Source organism: Lepidothrix coronata, unplaced genomic scaffold (genome assembly GCF_001604755.1).
Source record: "Lepidothrix coronata isolate B3197 unplaced genomic scaffold, Lepidothrix_coronata-1.0 Scaffold323, whole genome shotgun sequence".
In the NCBI taxonomy this organism is placed as follows: domain Eukaryota; kingdom Metazoa; phylum Chordata; class Aves; order Passeriformes; family Pipridae; genus Lepidothrix; species Lepidothrix coronata.
Window position 1 is genome coordinate 181,812 of NW_016690503.1, and position 19,675 is coordinate 201,486.

Genomic DNA, 19,675 nt, shown 5'->3' on the forward strand with positions numbered 1-19,675 from the left:
TGCAGGAAGGGAGTGGGAAGGGAAAGGAAAACCACAGGAGCAAGCTTTTCCCCACAGTCACACCATGCTTTTTGACACTTGCAGAACCTGTCATCTGGCACTGACTCACCCCTCGCTCCAGAAACAGACCACTGGGGTACAACCCACCGACACCGTGGCCTATCTGTGTGCTTCTGGTACATACTTAGAAGAATTTTGTGTCAGTAATGTGTACTTCTGTGTGGAGAAGAGGCAAAAGATCAAACGTGTCAGTTTTGAACGTACCACTTAGCTCCTGTCGGTTCGCTCGGGTACTGTCGAGCTGAGACCAAAGCTGCCGGATTTCTTCTTGTGACTGAGCCTGGAGTTGTTCATGCTTGACCTGAAGTTGGTCCAGCTACAGAAAACATGTTAAAAAAAAAAAAAAAAAACAAACAACAAACCACGACTTTTTAAACAATTCTGTTCTAATTGCTTACTTTATATGCAACAGACACTTGTGTCAGAAATAGGTGGAAACACTTAGTGACAAGCAGACTCTCAGCTCCTGACAGTATCACATAGTCAGTAGTACTTAACTATTACACCCACACCTCTGAGAGGGAGGAATTTGTTCCTGATGCCATATTTATCTTCACTGGCAAAAAATAAAAGCGTTAGCTAGATAAAAACACAACACAGGAAAGAGAAAATTAAGCATATAAATACAGAGGAAGAGACAGCACCTAATGGCCCAAAGGCAATTGCATTCCAAAGGTTTTGAACTCCTATGGAAACTCAGAGGATCTACCTGCTTCATGAGATGCATTTTGGTTTTTCAGTAACATCCCTAAATACAAGCAGGTCACCCAAATGACATGTATATGGTCTAGTTTTTGTTATGCAGAGAGTACTCAACCACTCTAAACAACTAAAGAAATGTAATTTACCTCCTTCTGAAGATTCTGTTCTTTTTCTTGGCTTTTCATCTTCATCTCTTCTAGGACATGGTTATGCTCAGCCTGCAGCTGTTCTCGTAATTTTGTAATGGCTAACTGGTGTTGCCTCTCCAGTTCTATACATTTTACTAAAATTAAAAATGAGTTCTGTTACTCCATCATCCTGGTTAATGAATAACCTGTCCAGCTTTTGTGCAACAAAAATACACATGTATGTCTCTAGCCTGCATGTTAGTTTACAGTGAATCACGGAAATACTTCAATAGCAAAGTATTTGAAGGTCAAACATTTCCACGCAGTGCTTTCTAGGTCTCTGCATCCCACACTGCTGGCCAAGAGACAGCCAGCTTTTGAAACTTTTGTTCCACTGAGCTTTAACTATTCACAATCCAAACGTGATTTTTTTGTTAAAAGAAGCTTCTATTAATATTAATCAGAATATTGATTAATCCAGAAACTGTCAAAACTGGTTTTCAACTGGAAGCAAAAAAGCACCTCCCTTTAATATGTTTCTACCTCATATTCTGTGGAAGTCAAAATGCAACAATGCTACCTCGGTTTTAAAAAATTTTTCATTTACAACCTGTTTTCTAGACAGTCATGCCACCGTCCCAGCTTTTAAGTAACAGTACACGCATATATCTTGTATTTGCTTTTATACATGTTGCAAAACACTCGACTGTGCCACTGTTCAGTAAAACAACTGCTTTCCAGACCACAGTACTTACTTTTAGACTGTTCATTCTCAACAGAAAGAAGCCCCAGCTCTGCTCTGACTTTTTCTAAATCCATTTCCAGAGATTTCTGCAGTTCCATCATCTCGGTCTGATGTTTTTCACATAGCTCTTCACACATGTTTTTTAAACGTGTGTCAGACTCTAATTCCCAGGCTCTTTTGAGGATCTAAGAGAGTAAGACAACATTATTAAAGTAAACAATGTTTCGTAAATTATTACTTTTTTTTCCCCTCCATTTATTTGCCCTTTACAATAAATGTGTAGCAGATATGGGACTTGTACCAGCTCTTGTTTTCTGAAAGGAGCTTTACTATTTCTTGTAGGAAGAACAGAATTTGTACCTCTAATGCCTGGAGATGTGCCTCTTCCATTTCCAATTCTATTTTCTTTCTCTGGTCAACTGTGAAATAAAATACTTATCAATAAATTTACATAAAATGTTATGATTAAATGATAAGTAGAAATATGATGAGATTGCAATTTTCAGCATCAAATTCAAGGACTTAAACAGGCAGGCACACAGCAGGGTAAGGTGCTGGGTTCTATCCAAACCTGCTGTTCTGTTATATCCCAGTAATTCACTTTCATTTTAGAAAACAAGCATCTAGCAGTTACAGCTGCAAAGGCAATTCAGAAGGTAAAGTTCAGTTTATTTAGCAAAGCCTGCTTAGCTCTACAGAGAACATGTTACTAAAAGAAAATAAAATCCTAAAGATAGGAATTCAGTGATGCCATTTTAGCGTTTCCCTGCACATCACTACGATCACAGAATCGTCTCCAGGGACACAGCAGGAGTAGCAGGCAGCAGTAGCAGGTAGGAAACATCAAATTTCTTCTATGAATGCCTAGGAAACAAATTGCAACACAGATACCATTATCTGCTCAGTTATCTCTGACACCAATGGCTTCTTCCTCCCCAGCTCTTCCCCAGATTCATTCCAGCTTGGAGACTAAGCTGGTGCCAGCTAATGGTCCAGGAGAGGCAGAAATATCATCTAAGCTACAAGACACTGTCCCAGCACTCAAACAAGTTGGGTCATGTCTAATCTTTGCCTCTCTGAAGAGAAACATCTGTCCTCTAGCTGCCCAGGTAACAGTACCACAACTTCCCACCAAGCCTCCTGCATCACCTGATGCCAGATTCTTCTCAGCCTCTACATCTACATGGTTACATTCATATTAAGTTACATTGCCAAAAGGCACATCAACAGCATTGATACTAAGAACTGTATCTAGACCTCCTCCTGCTCCCAAGCCCCGTTGTGCCATCAGTTCACTGCATGGTGGTAACAAATGGTTTCCTACTCTTGGGTCAAAAAGAAACAGCCCTAAATGAATGTTCTCTTCCTCTTCGGGAAGGACAACTAAAGGAATGGGTCCTAAACCTTATTTCAGAGCTCAGTGGGGTGTGATCAGCAGCGCAGAGTCTAGCTGGAGGCCTGCAGGTAGCCGTGATCTCCAGGGATCCATCTGGATACGATGAAAAACTTCTTTACTGTGAGGGTGACAGAGCCCTGGAACAGGCTGCCCAGAGAGGTTGTGGAGTCTTCCTCTCTGGATACACTCAAAACACAGCTGGACATGATCCCGTGCAACCTGCTGTGGGTGAACCTGCTCTAGCAGGGGTTTGGAATTGATGATCTCCAGAGGGCCCTTCCAACCCCAACCAGCCTGTGATTCTGTAAAGTTCTCTAGTGAATTGCTGCAAGACTCATCTTTCTCCAGAAATTCCTCAAGCTCTGCCATACAGGTCAGAAATGGTCTCCTGACCTGGGAAGAGGCGAATTTCCCAAACAATGCCAAGAGCACCATCAGCAGGCCTTCAGTACTGCAAAGTGCAGCTTTCCTCATGCTGATGCCAGAATACAATCTTATATGAAACAGATCCCAAAGGACACACAACTACAGGCTGTCACTGAGCTTCCTTTCCGACTCCTTTATCCTCCTTTTGAAACCACTGAGAGGGAAAGCCAGGAAGCTTTCTCGGAAAGACACTGGTAGTACTGACCTAGGGAAAGAAAACTCCAGAAGAAGCAAAAGGGGTAAGAGCTCTACTCTTTGCACTGATTTAGTTCTTTATGAGAGCTTGGTCTAATGCCTCCTGAAAGCAACTAGTTCAGTTTAGAACACAGCAAAACACTCATACAGATGAAAAAAAGCTAAACTTGTGTCTGCACAACTTTATTTTCACGTGCAAAACGTGCACCCTTGCACGTGGCAGTCCAACCCCCTGTCTCTATTCAAGGCAACACCAGCTGTCACTCAAAGGGCAGCTCTACACCAAGTCAGGAAACCGTGCAGGGAGAAAATACTGGGCCATTATTCCCCAATTTTAATACCTAGTTCTTGCTGATGCTTTGACTTCAGGTCTTCTTTTTCCTTCAGACATTGTTCTCTGATCTTCTCCCACTCCAGCTGATGGCGGCTTTGCAGGATCGCCACCTCCTGCGCACGTTTGTCGTTGAGCATCTCCCGCAGCTCCACGAGGGCAGTCTCCTTCTCTTTCCTCAGGTTTGCCTGCGTAAGCTCCAGCTGGGAAGTGTGCATATTGTTTAAGGTCAGGCGTAAAGCTTCCAGTTCAAGGCTGTGCAGTGTCTGTGATGGAGGAAAAGAAGGGTTTCTCCCTCCCCTCTAAGGAAATGTGCTCGCTTTTTTCATGACCAGTTTCAGTTTCAGCTGTTAAACACAGCTAAGTTTTCCCTTTGTACCTGGAGAGTGTTTTCTTTGTGGCAGAGACCCTTAAAAGAACACTTAAAAGAAGCTGACTTTTGTCACACACCAGCTCACCCCAATCCTTCACTGCCTATTAAAAAAATTCCTTATATTTGCTACTGGTTATAATTTGTTAAAAAAATTAAAATTCTGAAGTGGTATTGGAAAAGTAGAAATAAAATTCATCGCACTTCATTAAAAAAAAAAAAGGGGGGAATAGCCAACATTTAGAAATGGCAGCTAAAACAGACCAACCAAACTTCTCAATTCTTAACCTAACCAGTATACCAACAGCTTGTAATTAGACCTAACGCTGGACATGTTCTTTCCATTTCCACTTTGCATTTAGTGGAGGTGTTAAAAGACCCAGTAAATATCTAGAGGAAAAAAGTCAAGTTTTCATACTTCAGATGCAAGAAAGCATTCCTGATTATACTAATGGGACAGTTAAAAGTGGGTGGGGCTTAGTATTGTTCCTAAATTCACTTGTTAAACTTACCGAGACTTGAAAAATTAGTTGTTTTTCTTCCTTAAACCCATCAATTTAAGTAATTAAGTTTTCTTCAGAATTAACGTTAAAATATAACGGCAGTGAGGACCCTGGAGAACTCCTCTAGGAAACATCTAAAACCACCCACCAAGAGACAACCTCTGTTTCTTCAGTTGCAGCACTACGTGAAAGAGCGCACGCAATTCCCACAGAAATTAAAGGAGAAGGCTCCTTGATTTCTGTGCCTCCTGGAGATCCTGAAACCTCAGGTCAGTACTACAGCAATCACTTTGTTTCTTCCTTTTACCTGGGACTGGAGCTGAGCTTGCTCCTGCTCTGCTTTGTGTGTGGCTGCCATTTGCTGCCGAAGTTCATCCAACAGGTGCTTCTGCTCTTCCTTCAGTTCAGCACGGAGTTTCTCCATTTCCTCTTCGTGTTTAGCAGCCAGTTCAGAGATTTCACGATCGTGCTCTCGTTCATGTACCTGCAGAGAACAGGCAGATGAAAAGCTTCCTTTCTTCAAAGTACGGTTGTTTAGCCCTAATTATTGGATCAGAATTCTCCCCTCCTCCTGACCCCAAATCAAAGACATCACAGGAAAAAACAAAATTAATACATTTTTGCGTCTCCAAAATGTTTATGCTGCTTAAATGGCAATGCAAAACGAGTTTATTGTTCCAAAATAAACCCAATTACAGCATTTACCTTTTTTATTACAGCAATCTCTTCCTTTCTTTTTTCTTCCAGCTTCTCCTGTTTTTCCACTTTATCTTTTATTTCAGCATTTAACTCTTCTATCTGAAAACAGGCATACACACATTTGCAATGGCAACCTTAAGCATTACGAAATCTCACGACTCCTGCAGTTACCAGGGTTTCCTACCTCTCTCTTGTGTGTCAAACTCACTTCAGTTAATTCAGCAAGGTGCTGAGTGGCCATTTTATCCATTTCCTCTTTGTAATGTTTCTCCACCTTGGATTGAGCCTCCTGTGCAGCTTCTGCAGCCTGAAAGGATTCCCGCAAGCGAGCCTCGAGATTCAAATGAGCCTCTTTCAAATGGGCAATTTCTTCAGTCAACTGGCTCTTTTCCTCACTGTATTCAGCACTCTTTTCCTTTATTTCAGCAGTAAGTTTATGAATTTCTTGGTTGCAAAGGTTTAACCTGTCCTCATAGCCCAGTCTTTCACATTCCTGTAGTTCTCTGAGGTTTTTCATTTCAGCATTAAGGTCATGTATGTTTTTCTCAAGGTCCTCAATGATGCCAGCATTCTCCGCAAGTGTTTTTTCTGCTTTCACCAAATCCTCCTCCACGGCAGACAATCTTTCTCCTAAGGCTGTTTTTTCCTTCAATAAAAGTGCTAAATTTTGTTCTTTATTATTGATCTCAGCTTTGAGCAACTCCTGTTCTTTTAGCAACGTCTCCTCAGATACAGTTTTCTGCCCGAGCAGCTCTGCTATTCTCTGGTTTTTAGCCTTCTGCGCATCAAGCTGGCTTTGCATCTGATCCCTTTGACTTTGCAAAGCAGCCAACTGACGGCCAAAGAGAGACTGCACTTCGCTTGTCACAGAATCAGAAGCCGTTTTCTGCTCTTGAACGTCTTTCACTAATTGCTCCTGAGCTCGCAGCTGCATCATCAACATTTCTCTTTCCTCTTGGAGGTCCTTCACCATTTCTTGCCAGATAGAGGGTTTTGACACTTGTGCCAGGGACTCTACAGCACAGTGAGGCTGGCCTCCACCCTCACCCTGCTGCTTTACTAGAAACATGAGTTTATTTTCAAGTTCTTTCTCCTTCTCCATTTTTTCCAGAAGTTGTTTTTCACAACAGATCCGCGCTGCATGTTCTTCCTCCAGTTCTGCCTGCATATGAGAGAGCTCAGACATTGCTTTTTCCCATTTTCCAACAGCTTCTTGGGTGTCCTGATAAGCTATCTTCAAGGCTGACTCCGTCTGATGGAGCTGCTCAATTAGCTTCACACACCTCTCTGCTGAACACACTGTCTCACCATCCTTTACGTCACCGTGGTCTCTTAGTTTGTTTTCCTGCAGGCGATTATCTGGCACAAACGAAACAAACGCCTCTGCTCCCACCTCTTCAAAAGCTTCTTGAGCCAAGGCACTAGGACATGTTCCCTCATCAAGGCTAGAGTTCAATGGAGGAGATATAAAACCTGTGCTGGGTTCTGGAAGCACACTGTTGTCTAGCCCATACGTACTGCATCTACCCTCCTCGATGGCATGACCTTCTGAAGTGCTGGATGCATAGGAGTCTTCTGGTGTTCCCGTGGAAATCAGATATTTAGCCAACATGCCTTCATCACCACTGAAGAGCCCCAGTTCTGACAAGTGTCCTTCAGACAGGTTATCTCCTTTGCTACTTTCATTATTCTCTGTGATCTCTGAATTCTTAATCTCTTCTAACTGATCCCTTGAGGATTCACGCTGGGACTCCAGTTCTTTGTGCACTGGCTCATCTCCACCTTCCAACTGCTGTGGTTTGTCCCACATCTCCTCAAGCCCTGCTACCTGCAACTCTGACACCCCTGATAAAATTGGGTTTTCCCTCAATTTCATTAGCTTTTTATTGGAGACAATCTCTCCATCGCGCTTTTGCCCTGCATCTATACTTTTTTCAGCCTCATAAAGTCGCTTTTCATTTAATTCCTGGATGAAAGAATTCAGTTTCTGAATCTCTTCATTCAAGGACTCTTTTTCTTGTTTATATCGTTGGGCTTCCTTAGCCTGCTCTTCTGCATCAGAAAGTTGACACTTAAGGCCATCAATTAAATCCTTGTATTTAGTCTCAATTTCAGATTTCTCTCTCTGAAAGTCCTCTTCTTGGTTTTCAAGTCTCTTCCTCAAATTTTCGTTATTAATTTCAGACTCCTGAAGACTAATATTTAAGTCAATTATTATGCCATTCAAATTCTGAACGTGTTCTTCAGAATTCAAAGCATAGAGTTCTTTTTTTAACTGTTCAAGCTCATTCTTGTATTTTAAAATAATTTCTTCTTCATATGCCTGCTTGGCTACTGCAGTCTCTCTTCTGTAGCACTTCTCCAGCTCATTCCTCAAGTTACCCAACTGTCTGCAAATATCCTTCTCATGAATGGTTTTCAGTTCTTCAATATGTTGCTGTTCTTTCACTTTGGATAAAGCTATTTCATTCTTTAACTCTGTTATTTCTGAGTCCCGGAGAGAAAGTGTTTGTTGTAGTACAGACAAGCCAAATCTTTCTGTTGCCAGCAGATCCTGAAGACTTTTAATGCACTGCTCTTTTTCATCTATGCTTTTGTATAGCTCTTGCATTGTACCTTTCATATCCTCTTCCATTTGGGCAAGGAGATTTTCTTTATCTTCGGTATTCTTAAAAACAAAACATTACATATGAAATAAGCCATTGAAATGTGACATGATTTTAATTTCCTTAAGTCTCAAGCTTTTAATTTACCTTCAAGAATAATAATTAAGCGCAGGGTGTATCATTGGCCTACGCAACAGCATTTTTAAGCACAGAGATTGGAAAGTACCACTGAAACACTCCTCAAATGTGATAATAAAAATATCAAATTGCCTAAATGGTATGCCACTGACTCCAGAGAGAAGGGAAATAGTGGCTGTCTCAAGCTTCAGCCATTTTAATTACAAATAAAATAAAATAACATCAAGAGCTACAGACACCTCTCCACCCCACAGCTTAGAAAAAATACCTCCCATAGGCAGGAGCAAGCCAACGGAACAGCCATGTCAAATTTTGCCTCCTCTGATCCACTTAAACTTTTAAGGCTTCTATCCATGGCATTGCTGGTTACATTCTTAAAGGAGATCAGACCTTTTAAGCTGTTCCTTTAATGTTTGTATCCACAATCCCTGCGGATTTACTTCTAAAGAAGAAGACTTTTTTCACGATTGTGTCACTACAGCAGGTCCGAGTTACCACCAAATTGGAAATAATTATTATAAAGGAATCAGTGTATGTTTTTACCTTTTGAGAAGACTCCAACTGTACTTCCAGGTCATGTGCTTTCTGGCGCAGCATCTCCAAGTGGGCATTTTGCTCTCTGAGACGATCCTGGAACAAGGACATTTGCTGCTGGGCTTCCAATCCTTCGTTTTTCCTGAGACTTTTACTCCTCAGCATCTGGTTAACCTGAGCACATAAGGGTACTCCCAGTCAGAAGTCAGTTTGTATCCAAACAACTCATGCACAAGACTCACTGTCTGCATAAAATACACTGCATTCATTTACTACAGATTTGCCCTATGGCTTTCATTCTCAACAGATAAGAATCTCCCTAAAAAGTCAGGCAACTCTTGTCATGTTTTAGATACTATTACTTACTGTAAAGATGTGTTAGATGATTCAGCCCTATGATGAATTCTTCAATATTAAGAGCCTAAAAATCTAACATAATGAACCATACTGAATTCCTCCAATATGAAGCAGAACTTCCAATGGACTGGACATACCAGTAAGAAGACAATGAACGAAACCAGTCTTCTCTGCAAAGGATTTACAGCTCATTACTGAAGGGTTTTGTTTTGTTTTGTTTTTTTCTCTCTCCACATCCCTTCAAATGAAAACATTTCCACCACGGGGGTAACATAAAATGTGTTCTACTCATTTTTAAAATCTTTTTCTGAAGATGTTGCTAAAGCCAAGAAATAATACCTAAGACAGTATTAGTGCTTTCATCTATTATCAAAATTGACAGCAACTAGAATTGCAAATAGAAAACAGTATTTTTTTGTTATTTTACAAGATTTCATTTAGCAGACAATTTATTTTCTAGGGCATGAGCAACTCCTTCAAGATAATCCCTGAACTAAAAAGTCCCAGGTTTACCTTTTTTAAAATTTTTAAACCCCCTTCCTTTCCTATCCAGACAGTTAAGACATGTAATCCCACCTAGGGCAACTCTTATCCTGCAAACCTGAAATGGTAACTATACAGAAATATTTCTCTTTGGCTTATACTAAAAGGCTCCAAAGACAATAAATATATGGGTTCAGAGAGAACAACCATTAGAACACTGAGCATCACCAAAACACAAAGCATTTTTTAAAATACATTTTAAAGTAGATGAAAGGCTGCAGTATCTCTCATTATCCGGGGATTACATCCATGATCAACTTGTTGCACTGAAGCAGGTTCTGTGTGCCACAGGGGGTTGCCTCAACCATCTTCACGTTATTTTAAATCTCCTTCTTTGAGCCAAGTCACATTACCTCAGTACAGCAAGTTCTGTCTAACAGCTGAGTTGTTCCAGTTGCCCAAGTATAAACTCCGAGATTTCTTTGGCAAAGGAAAAATGATCACGTGCAAACTCAAGTTATTACAGCAATGGTTGTGTACAGACCCCCAAGCCACCAACAATATTGTGTGAAGTTCCCTAACAAGGGCTTATTAACTGATGGACAAGGAAGTGTAATGACCTCCAAAAACATTACACAATCAAGTGGAAAATATGAGGATGTTTCCGGGGACTTCTCCGGAAAAAAAAATGCTCCACCTTGCCCTGAAATCACTTTCACTGCTGTGCTACAATATGAACTAGCAAGAGCTACATGACCAGCTCAATATGTTTCCACATTCATAGTCCAAACCTGTTCTTACTCTCTCGGTAAGGACACAGAGACTGGAGGAGAGGCACACCTGATGTAACTGCAGCTGTAAATCGTGGACCTGACCGGCAACGCGCAAAGCCTCTTCCTGCAGGTCATCCCGGTCTTCCTTGGCCTGCTGAAGGCAGCTCGTGAGCTTCCTGATGATTTCATTCTGCTCTTGAAAAGTAGTTTCCTACGGGGATCACGAGAAGTGCACTTTTGAAGCTAAAATATTCCTAGTATACTTGGAACCAAGTAAGTTTTCTTCAAAGCTGCTACAAGAATCCATAGTTGTAACAAACTTGCACCAGAGGTGTTCAAAGACAACGGCAGGTGTGATGAAAGAGGAGTCTTACACTGATCTCAAGGATGACAAACCTAATCAAAAGTGACTTTTTAAACAAACTATAGGATACCAGTAATGAAATTAACATTTTTACTTCAAAATTTGTAGCTCTAATTGATGTAAAAGCAATAAGGTTTTCAAAAAGTATATAATGAATATTTAGTGCTCCCTAAAATGAGTCCTATCTGTCAGCTCTTCCCTTCAGCCACGTGAAAGGAAGCTGATGAGATGGGACACATTAATCCTATTTCCCGTTAATCAAATTAATCTTTTCAATTTATTTCTCACCAACAGGAAATGTCTTTGTTTCCCCAGTCCTAGAAGGAGGGGGGAAAAAAAAGAAAACCACACAAAGGGGCAAAGAGCTATTCTTAGGAACCACCTGGTAATAATTTACCTTTACATAGAACTGCTAGAGAAGGAGAATTCAATACATTATTTTTTAATATTCTGGAAGAGGATGCTGCTTTTTGCAGTTAGCAAGGTGAAGCATTTCACATTAAAAAAAAAAAACACTTCTTTTCAGTTTTGCCACCTAAATATTTTCAGGATTAAAGTGAAATATTATTATCCCATTATCCACTTCTATGAAACATACCTGAAGCTGCACAGAGTCTTTGTGCTGTGTGAGTTGGTCCTGCAGTTCATCTATCTGTGCAGTGAGTTTTTCCACTGCCTCCTGTTTCTCCAGAAGTCTGTTCTCCAGCTCAGCTATCCTTGCCTGACACATCTTAGCATCAGCCTCGCTGTATTCTGCAGTAGAATTTATCCTGTATTTCTTCATAAAAGAAACAAAAACATATTTATTCACTAAAATAATATATCATTTCTGGTTTGCAGTTAGTCTGAAAATAAACTCAGCTTCAAGGTTAAGTCCTAGGCAAATTCTACTTTTAAAGTAATTCAACCTTTCTATTAAACACAAAGTGTTTAACAGAAACACTATATACATGAAGTCTTTAATTGTTAAAAAAATGCAAATAAAAAAATTAATAAATAATATATTTTCACATGATACTTTAAGGCACAAAAGTAAATTAAGCATGTTGTGATTCTATAGCACCAAATGGTGGCAATGTGCCATTTTGGCATGTATTGGGATATAAATACCTTCCAACAACTGACTGAAATTTGGGAGGGGGCAGGCAGAATACTACCAAACAAGCAAAATTTTTACATTCATTTGTGCTGACTGGAGAACAGTCCATCCACAGGAAAAATAACAATGTTAAGTTCTTCAATTAAAACTAAATTCCTGTGGTTTTGAAGAGCAATATTGTTACAGTTCTCACAGAAGACATACAGCATCTTGTATTTCATTTTAAATACTTTTTGTTTGTATCACATGAAACAACTAAGAATGAACCTACTTTTCAATTATAAACATCATTCAAATTTCTCTGGACAAAGTCTACAATTTCACTAAAACTTCTTAGCAACCAATTTCATAGTTGGTACAGACAGAAAAGTGCCTGGTTTAGACTGTAAAATAGTGAAATCGCATCAGTTTTATCTCATTTGATAACAATGCCCAATTAATAATTTCAGCAACCAACTATCACAGACCTATGCAGGATCTTTTACTAAAGATACATTCTCTCACACTTACTTCAGTTGCATGATCGTTCAGTGCGTCCCAGCTGGACAAATCAGCATTTCCCTGGTAAGTAAACAAATAAAACAGACACTAAATAGTGGCCATTTTAAAAGAAAATAAGGAAAATTAAGAGGGGGGAAAAAAGGAAAATAAGGAAACCCAGAATTATTTCGGAAACACCCTAAAGCACATGAGCCAGAAAGGTCCATGTTGTGAGATAACATATCAGTGAGAGACTGACTTTTAATGCTAAACCCAGCTGGTCTGCCATGGTGAAATGAAATAATTAACAGCAAAAACCAAACAAACAAGCAAAAATTATTACAAATGTCTACTTAAATTTAGGGCTAAGCCTCACCACTGAGATTCAATGTTTGATCCTCAGCTCCTGTGGCTGAGCAATCTTTGATCTCCTGCTAAATACTAGTAAATTGACAGGAGATTATTTAACAAACATGCTGAAACCATTCAGGTAACTACAAAAGAAGTACTTTTTTCCTGACACACGTCCATAAGGTAGCTTGGTATCTTGAAAGATGTTTCCCTTTCACTAAATTCCCAACAAGACCAAGATGACTGTAGCACTATTTGGAAAAGGCAGTCCACAGCCCTCCCTGTATTTTGAATCTGCACGAAGTAGTTCCCAATGATTACTGTCTCCCTGGAGGTGCCCTCTCCAGGTAACCTAGAATTCCAGCTGCTTTATAAATCAGCTATTTTGACAAAAACTGGTTAGAAGCTGTAAGTGATTTTTGTTTCTTTTTGAATTTAAGTTCACATGAATATAGTAAGGACATTGCTGTGGCTGAGTGACAAAATACTGTGTTTTTTCTCGGACACTTTGGTGTGTAGCTTCATAACAGCCTTTGCATTATGTTGAAGATATCCTGAAAGCATCAGGGATACCCCCAAAACAGAAAGCAGGATGATACATGAAAATTGTATCCTCCATTATTGCAGGTTTCCAAACACACTAGTTTGATGCTGTTGTGGTATGCTGTGAAAACACATCAACAGCTGGAGAGATGCTTTTGATGCAGAAGGCACCACCTCCCCAAAACTCATGAATCTTTGTACAGAGAACATGATTACCTTTAGGGGGTCATCAGTACAAACATATTGAAACACATTAGGCACAAGCAGAGTCACATTTTAAACAAATCTGGCATTGGAAATAACATCTATACTGGCTTTACAATGGCTATTGAGAGCTTCCTGGAATAAATAATAATGTTTCAGAAAACATTAAGCATTTTTGAGCCAGCAAAGTGATACAAAACCAGACTAATAACATGCATTATAAAGTTCTGGCAGTTTTGCTCATCTGCTATACCTCTTAATCCAGATTTGCCATTACATGAAGTCACAGCCATGTAACTAGAAGAAGAGAAGTCCACGGCAGCGAAAGGTGAAAGACCACAACTTAGCAGGCTAACAGCTCCCTGACATTAGCAGCTGTCCAGGCCGTATCATGGAGATGCCTTACTCCGTAACTGACACCACTTTGTAACAGAGTGAGTTATTACAAGTGAAAATACACCAGTTTAATTCCTCCTTGATGGCAGCTCGTCGACAGCGCCAGTGAACTCGCGCCCAAGTACCACAATCACCTGGAGCACTCGTTACCTGCAGATGGGGCGAAGCCAAGGCAAGAAATACTAAGATTTTACCTCTGTTGTCGCCTCTAGTAGGTTGGTGTCTTCAGCCTTACTCTCTACGCCCTTGCCAACACCTCTGGCTGCTACTGGGTGCTCTTCCTCCGGAACGTCATGCGGGTGGACAGCCGAGCCCTTCCTCTGCGCCGCCTTTTTCTGCGGCTGCGCGACGTCGCTCTTTGCTTTTCGCTGTCTGAAGTGAGCAAACTGTGCAGAAAAGATTGGAAGAGGTAGAGGGAGAGGTAAGCGAGGAAAAGGTAGCAGGACCACAAGATTAACACAGTCATGGGTGATGAAGATCCTGCCTCGATAAAATCTATACATCTGCAGAAAAACTGCGTTGTCTCCCTACTTTCCATGCACTCACAACGTACTGGATGACTGAGCCCTTAAGCAACAGATCTCACATCAGCGCTAAAGACTCATTTCAACACAAGAATCAAATTTTACTCAGTGAAACTTTGTGTGTTAATGACAATCCAGAATTACAGCAAGGCAGACCAGCGAAGGAACAAGTTGTCAATACACTAGAAGCATTAGGGAAAAATAATAATCGAGCAGTCTTTCTGCAAGACTAGCAAAAACGAGAACCCCCCTGTCATGGTGCCAAAGCCAGCGCACCCCTACAAATATATCTAAACAGATCCTTGCCAGCGTAAGCTTTGAGATTAAAATTAACGGAAGTGAATCCTCACGCTCCTTCCCTGCCACCCCCTTAAGAGAATACAGCAAAACTTCCTCGCCAGAAAGCAGCCTCCAGTACATAAATAGAAAATCAATTAAGCCAGGTCATTTTAATTTCTTCTGTTGAAGAATCAGATGCTCTACTTTATCAGGCTATCACAGCCCCACAAAGCCCCAGGGACCTGTAAAGAATGTCACTGACAGAATTTATTACCCAACTCTCCCTAGCACCTTAAACAGCTTAAAAAGGGTTATTGTTATTTTCAACTCTAGTACTGTGTTTAGGGAGCATTTCCAAGTAACATCTCCCTCACAGCATAAATCCAGACATCCTTCTCATAAGGAAAAAGCCTTCTTCAAGGTTAAAGCCATGGCTTATCAAGTGCAGTGTTATATCCTCGTGATGAGATAAAACAGATAGTTGTATGATGACTGGATGTAAACATCATTGCCAAGTTCTACCTGCAATACATATGAAAATCCACTGCTAGACAGCTTGGTTTTCCTGTCAAACAGCCACCTCACACAAAAATTTTGCCTGTGTCTTCTCATTCAGTTTGTGAAATGGATCTAGTTCAGTTTCCTCCCCTTACAGCAACTTCCACCTTACAGCTTAGCTACTCCACAGAAATACAGACACACATCTGCTACACTGAGCAGCCCGTTTAAAAGGAGTATTTGCAGAAAGACAAAGGTGTATTTGCTGTTTCTTACCAGCTGATAAAAAACACTTAGGTGCAAACAGCTTATTTTTAATTTCTATACTTATTAATACTGAATGCAGATTAAATGAAGATCACCTGATGTCCTGTGCCTTTCATGATAAGCAAAATGAACAGGCTAGTACATAAAGCTGCAGTAAGACACAAATACTGTTCTCTGAAATCAGGTGTTAACTCCAGCACTTACTGATGGCAATACACGTTAAAAATAGCCAGTGCACTAATTAACCTGATAACATGGGGAAAACGGGGCAGGAGGAAACCTGCAGAAAAATAGAGAATAGAGGAAACTGCTGAAGCAGGGAAAACGGGAAAACAAGTGTAAAACAACCAGAAAAGATGAGAAAGGAAAGGCAGAGAGAGTGGGCACCATGGAGAGCAGTTAACGATTTCACGAAGGGACACGGAGCATCTGACATTAAAATACCAAGACTTGGCATGACTGAATACACAACCATGAATTTTTAAATGCACAGCCAAAGAAAACAAAACATATTTTGTCCCATTCACGTGCACTAAACACACAAAATCATAATACATATCATGCAAAAATAACCAACTATGCCAAAATTTTATGGAACTGCTGGACTTGGTGGAGTGGCTGGAGTCAAATATTCTTCAGACTTATGGAATCACTGGATGGGGAAAAGTTCTATGTAGAGCAATATTGGGTTTCCCACGCTTTCAATCAGCTACACAAATTTAAGTGTCACTGTAAGAGTATATCAGGTTCTCAGTCATTCAACACAAAACAGCGGGTGTGAACGTGAAGCAACCGTGACATAACTGCCTCTCCCCCACCACAGTGAGATCCCATTGTGCCCCTTTTGAAGGATTTAACTCTCCCTTTGCTTTCTAGAAAAGTGCAAAGGCAAAAGCTTCACTTCTAGCCAAGATGCAGCATTCCACAGGAACCCCAAGAGCACTGTCCACCACAGCAGCCAAAGCAGCTCTCCATGACAGAACACCACCTTTCTGTGGGTACCAACACTCTGCAACTTCATTTCACCAGGAACAGTCAGTTAGAAGTTGACCTGCTGCTTTATGTGCTTCAGAAGTCAGTACCAAAACCAACACCCACAGAAAATTGAACTGAACAGAAAACCACATCGCAACCAAACAGAAACACGTTGTCCAAATAAACCTCTTGGATACAGCTCTTGGCTACAGCAAACATAAGCAACAAGTGCCCTCAGACAAAACCCAGAAACGTTTTCTAGAGCTTCCTCAAAATGATGAAGTGGGAGAACTTCCTGGAAAACCTGAACTCCTTTTTCGTCTCCTAACATGTAAAATACAGGAAGAGCAAAAGCTACTCACGTCTGGGGTATGGCACACAGAGCTCTGTAACTAAAGACACAGGGGGCTGGCATGACTAGCTAATAAAAAACAAGGAGAAAAAAGAAGCACTGAATACTTGGGGTTTGTTCTGTTTCTCCATTATTACACCTCAGCTATCAGTATTGCATTTATTATTTACTAATGTATTTATTAAAAACAGGAACCCGAAGTACCTGACACAGTCAGCACTTAGCTGCCAAATCATTACAATTTCCAACTAATAAAACAGTTGTTGTTATTATGTGATAACTTAAATGCAAGCACTGATTTTAAAATGAAAACATTTACATTATATTTCTTTCCCAAGTCATTGCTTAGCAGACTAAAATCTAAGGATGTCAATAATAAAATAAGGGGGGGGGTAAGCGAAAAGCCCCACAGCAGTTCACACCTCCCCACTGAAGCAGTATCAGACTGCAGTTACCATCACTGCACAGGCTACCCAACCAGCCTCACTCCTGTCCCCTGCTGTCCCCCTGATACCTGTGCAGTGATGAGGTGAGATGATTCAGGGAGCTGATCTGATGAACACTGAACACTTCCGTGTCAGACCGCAGACGGGATCACCTTAAGCTGCTCTAAGCTGCACCACAGGAAGGAAAACCTGTACCTGTTCATGGTCCTGCCTCCCTTTCAAAACTGCACTTGCATTCAAGAGGAGGACAGCACAAAGAAAACAGGAAAAAGGAAAAACAAAAGAACAAAACAGGAGAAACGTTTCCTTACGGCTCTATTACACAAGGGCCTTTAAACATAAGCTACCCAAAGTTTCTGAAGGAAGTTACAGTCCTGCAGCCCACCTTCTCCAGCAGCATGGCCACATCCTACCGTGGAATTAAGAACACACCACGGGCTACACTGAGGGGCATTTATTCCAGTAATTAGCCCAATATGCACCTGTTCCATAAGTCAGCTCTACAACTTCAAATATATAAGTAAAGATACAACAGCAGGGCAAGCACACAGCCACACACAGCAGATATTGGGTATGAGCATAGTAAGGAACGTGCATCTCACGTGCTTGCCTTACAAACCCTAACACACTACCTTTGTGTTTACTAAGCCCCAATGGATACTGCTTCCATTCATTCATCCATCCCGGTGTTTTTTGAAAACTTCCTGGTGCCCACAGCCTGCCAGCCAAGGGACAGATCTCTGTGACATTTTAAGAAGCAGAGGAAGCACTACAACTCCGTCTGCCTTTCTAAACCCTTTCCTCTCCTCTCAGCATACCAGGTATGTGACACTGTGCAGCAACAAGATTGATGGGGCTGCTAATAATGCTTTTTTTTTAAATGGGAAGATGAGAGAGATTTAACACACAGTGCAAAAAAACAGTAAATGCAACACTGGCTATGCACACGTAACCTGAAACATAATGCAAGTCCATGCTTTTTTTCTTTTCAATGGTAAACAACAGCTGTGCAACAGGTGGGAACTGGTAACTTATTCAAGCCAAGTCAATCCCATTTTTTCTCACTACAAACAGATTCTGCACTGAGAGTTAACTTATGTTAACAGAAATGTTAACATGGGTCTTAGCACACTAAGGTTACTTTTCACCCTGTGGCTGTAGCCACAGACTGGCAAGAGATAGCCAGAAGGGAAATGTGACAGAAACAGCTCAAAACCCAGCAGAAATGCTGAATTAAAAGAAAAGTAACCAAGCATTTCTAACCAGCTTATTGAACACTGATACCAAAACAAAGTAGAATTTCTTTTATCTAAGGAGGATAACACACATCAGGCGTTAACCACATGGCTGCAGACAGTAATTACTAAGAGAATGTTATCTTTATACATCAGCTGAGTTAGAAAGGACCCACAAGGATCATGGAGTCTAACTCTTAGCCCTGCACAGGGCCATCCCCAAGAGTCACATCCTGTGCCCCAGAGGATCATCCAAACACTCCTGGAGCTCTGGCAGCCTTGGTGCTGTGCCCACTGCCCTGGGGAGCCTGGTCAGTGCCCAGCCACCCTCTCGGGGAAGGGTGAGATCCAACCTGATCCTGCCCTGGCACAACTTCAGGCCTTTCCCTGGGGTCCTGTCCCTGGTCCCCACAGAGCAGAGACGGTGCTGCCCCTCCTCTGCCCCTCCCCAGGAAGTTGTAGCTGCAATAATAAATACTAAAACACACAACGTCTGCTCTTTGGGATCCTCACCTGGAAACGCAGTACTCCCCCAAACACCCGAATCCCAGATAAAATCGGGAGAGCTGGGAATTAAAAGCTAACACCAAAGCAAAGCAAAGCAGGACGTGGGGGAAGGCACACGCACTGCTGTCAGCTGCTCCGGGCTCACCTGGGACGCTGTCCGAGCGGCAGGATGGGAGCCCCCCGGGCAGCCTGCCGGGCGTACTTTTCCCTGCAGAGCCGCGCTGCCCAAGTGAGTCCCCCCAGACTCCCGGCACAGCCGCTCGGCCCTGCCGCTGCCAGGACCCCGCACGGACCCCGCCACGCAGAGACCGCGGGCGGGCTGGCGCGATACCGCAACCCCCGGCCCTTGCAGCCCCCGCCCAGCCGGCATCTCTTCCCCTCACCTTGGCCCTGCCGGCCTCCAGCTTGCGCCGCCGCGTCTCCTCCGCCGCCTCCATCCGGAGGCCGGTGCGGCCCGGCCCGCGCCCCCGGCGCCGTCACCGCGGCGGGGACCGAGGGACCGCGGTCATGGCCGCCCCGGGGCCGCGCCAGGACCGCCCGCTAAGCGGGGCTCCCCACGGATTGGCCACAGCGCAGTACCTGGCAGGGTCACCGGCCAATGGCGAGGGCGTTCTTCAGCCTGACCCCGCCCACCCGCGCTAAATGGCGTCTGGGATAGGCCGGGCAGGTTGGGGCGCGCCCCCGGCCCCGCCCACGCCCCGCCCCCCCG

General features: G+C 42.2%; 1 protein-coding gene across 12 annotated transcripts in view; it reads right to left on the minus strand.

Moving 5' to 3' along the window:
• Positions 1-19,429, minus strand: part of PCNT (pericentrin) — a 78,643-nt gene extending 59,214 nt beyond the window's left edge. For 7 of the 12 annotated variants that reach the window (XM_017838093.1, XM_017838089.1, XM_017838086.1 and 4 more), the window contains exons 1-14: positions 19,350-19,429; positions 14,078-14,269; positions 12,420-12,470; positions 11,409-11,588; positions 10,514-10,657; positions 8,843-9,007; positions 5,740-8,223; positions 5,562-5,654; positions 5,164-5,340; positions 3,994-4,249; positions 1,996-2,054; positions 1,646-1,820; positions 909-1,045; positions 265-376 (exon numbers count right to left, since the gene is read on the minus strand). In XM_017838093.1, the coding sequence (XP_017693582.1) occupies positions 265-376; positions 909-1,045; positions 1,646-1,820; positions 1,996-2,054; positions 3,994-4,249; positions 5,164-5,340; positions 5,562-5,654; positions 5,740-8,223; positions 8,843-9,007; positions 10,514-10,657; positions 11,409-11,588; positions 12,420-12,470; positions 14,078-14,269; positions 19,350-19,403 (4,279 nt within the window). In that variant the 5' untranslated portion in view covers positions 19,404-19,429. Of the gene's footprint in view, positions 1-264; positions 377-908; positions 1,046-1,645; positions 1,821-1,995; positions 2,055-3,993; positions 4,250-5,163; positions 5,341-5,561; positions 5,655-5,739; positions 8,224-8,842; positions 9,008-10,513; positions 10,658-11,408; positions 11,589-12,419; positions 12,471-14,077; positions 14,387-19,349 lie in introns of those variants that run through there. The other 5 variants (XM_017838085.1, XM_017838082.1, XM_017838084.1 and 2 more) reach the window with 2 other exon arrangements.
• Positions 19,430-19,675: the final 246 nt, after the last annotated feature.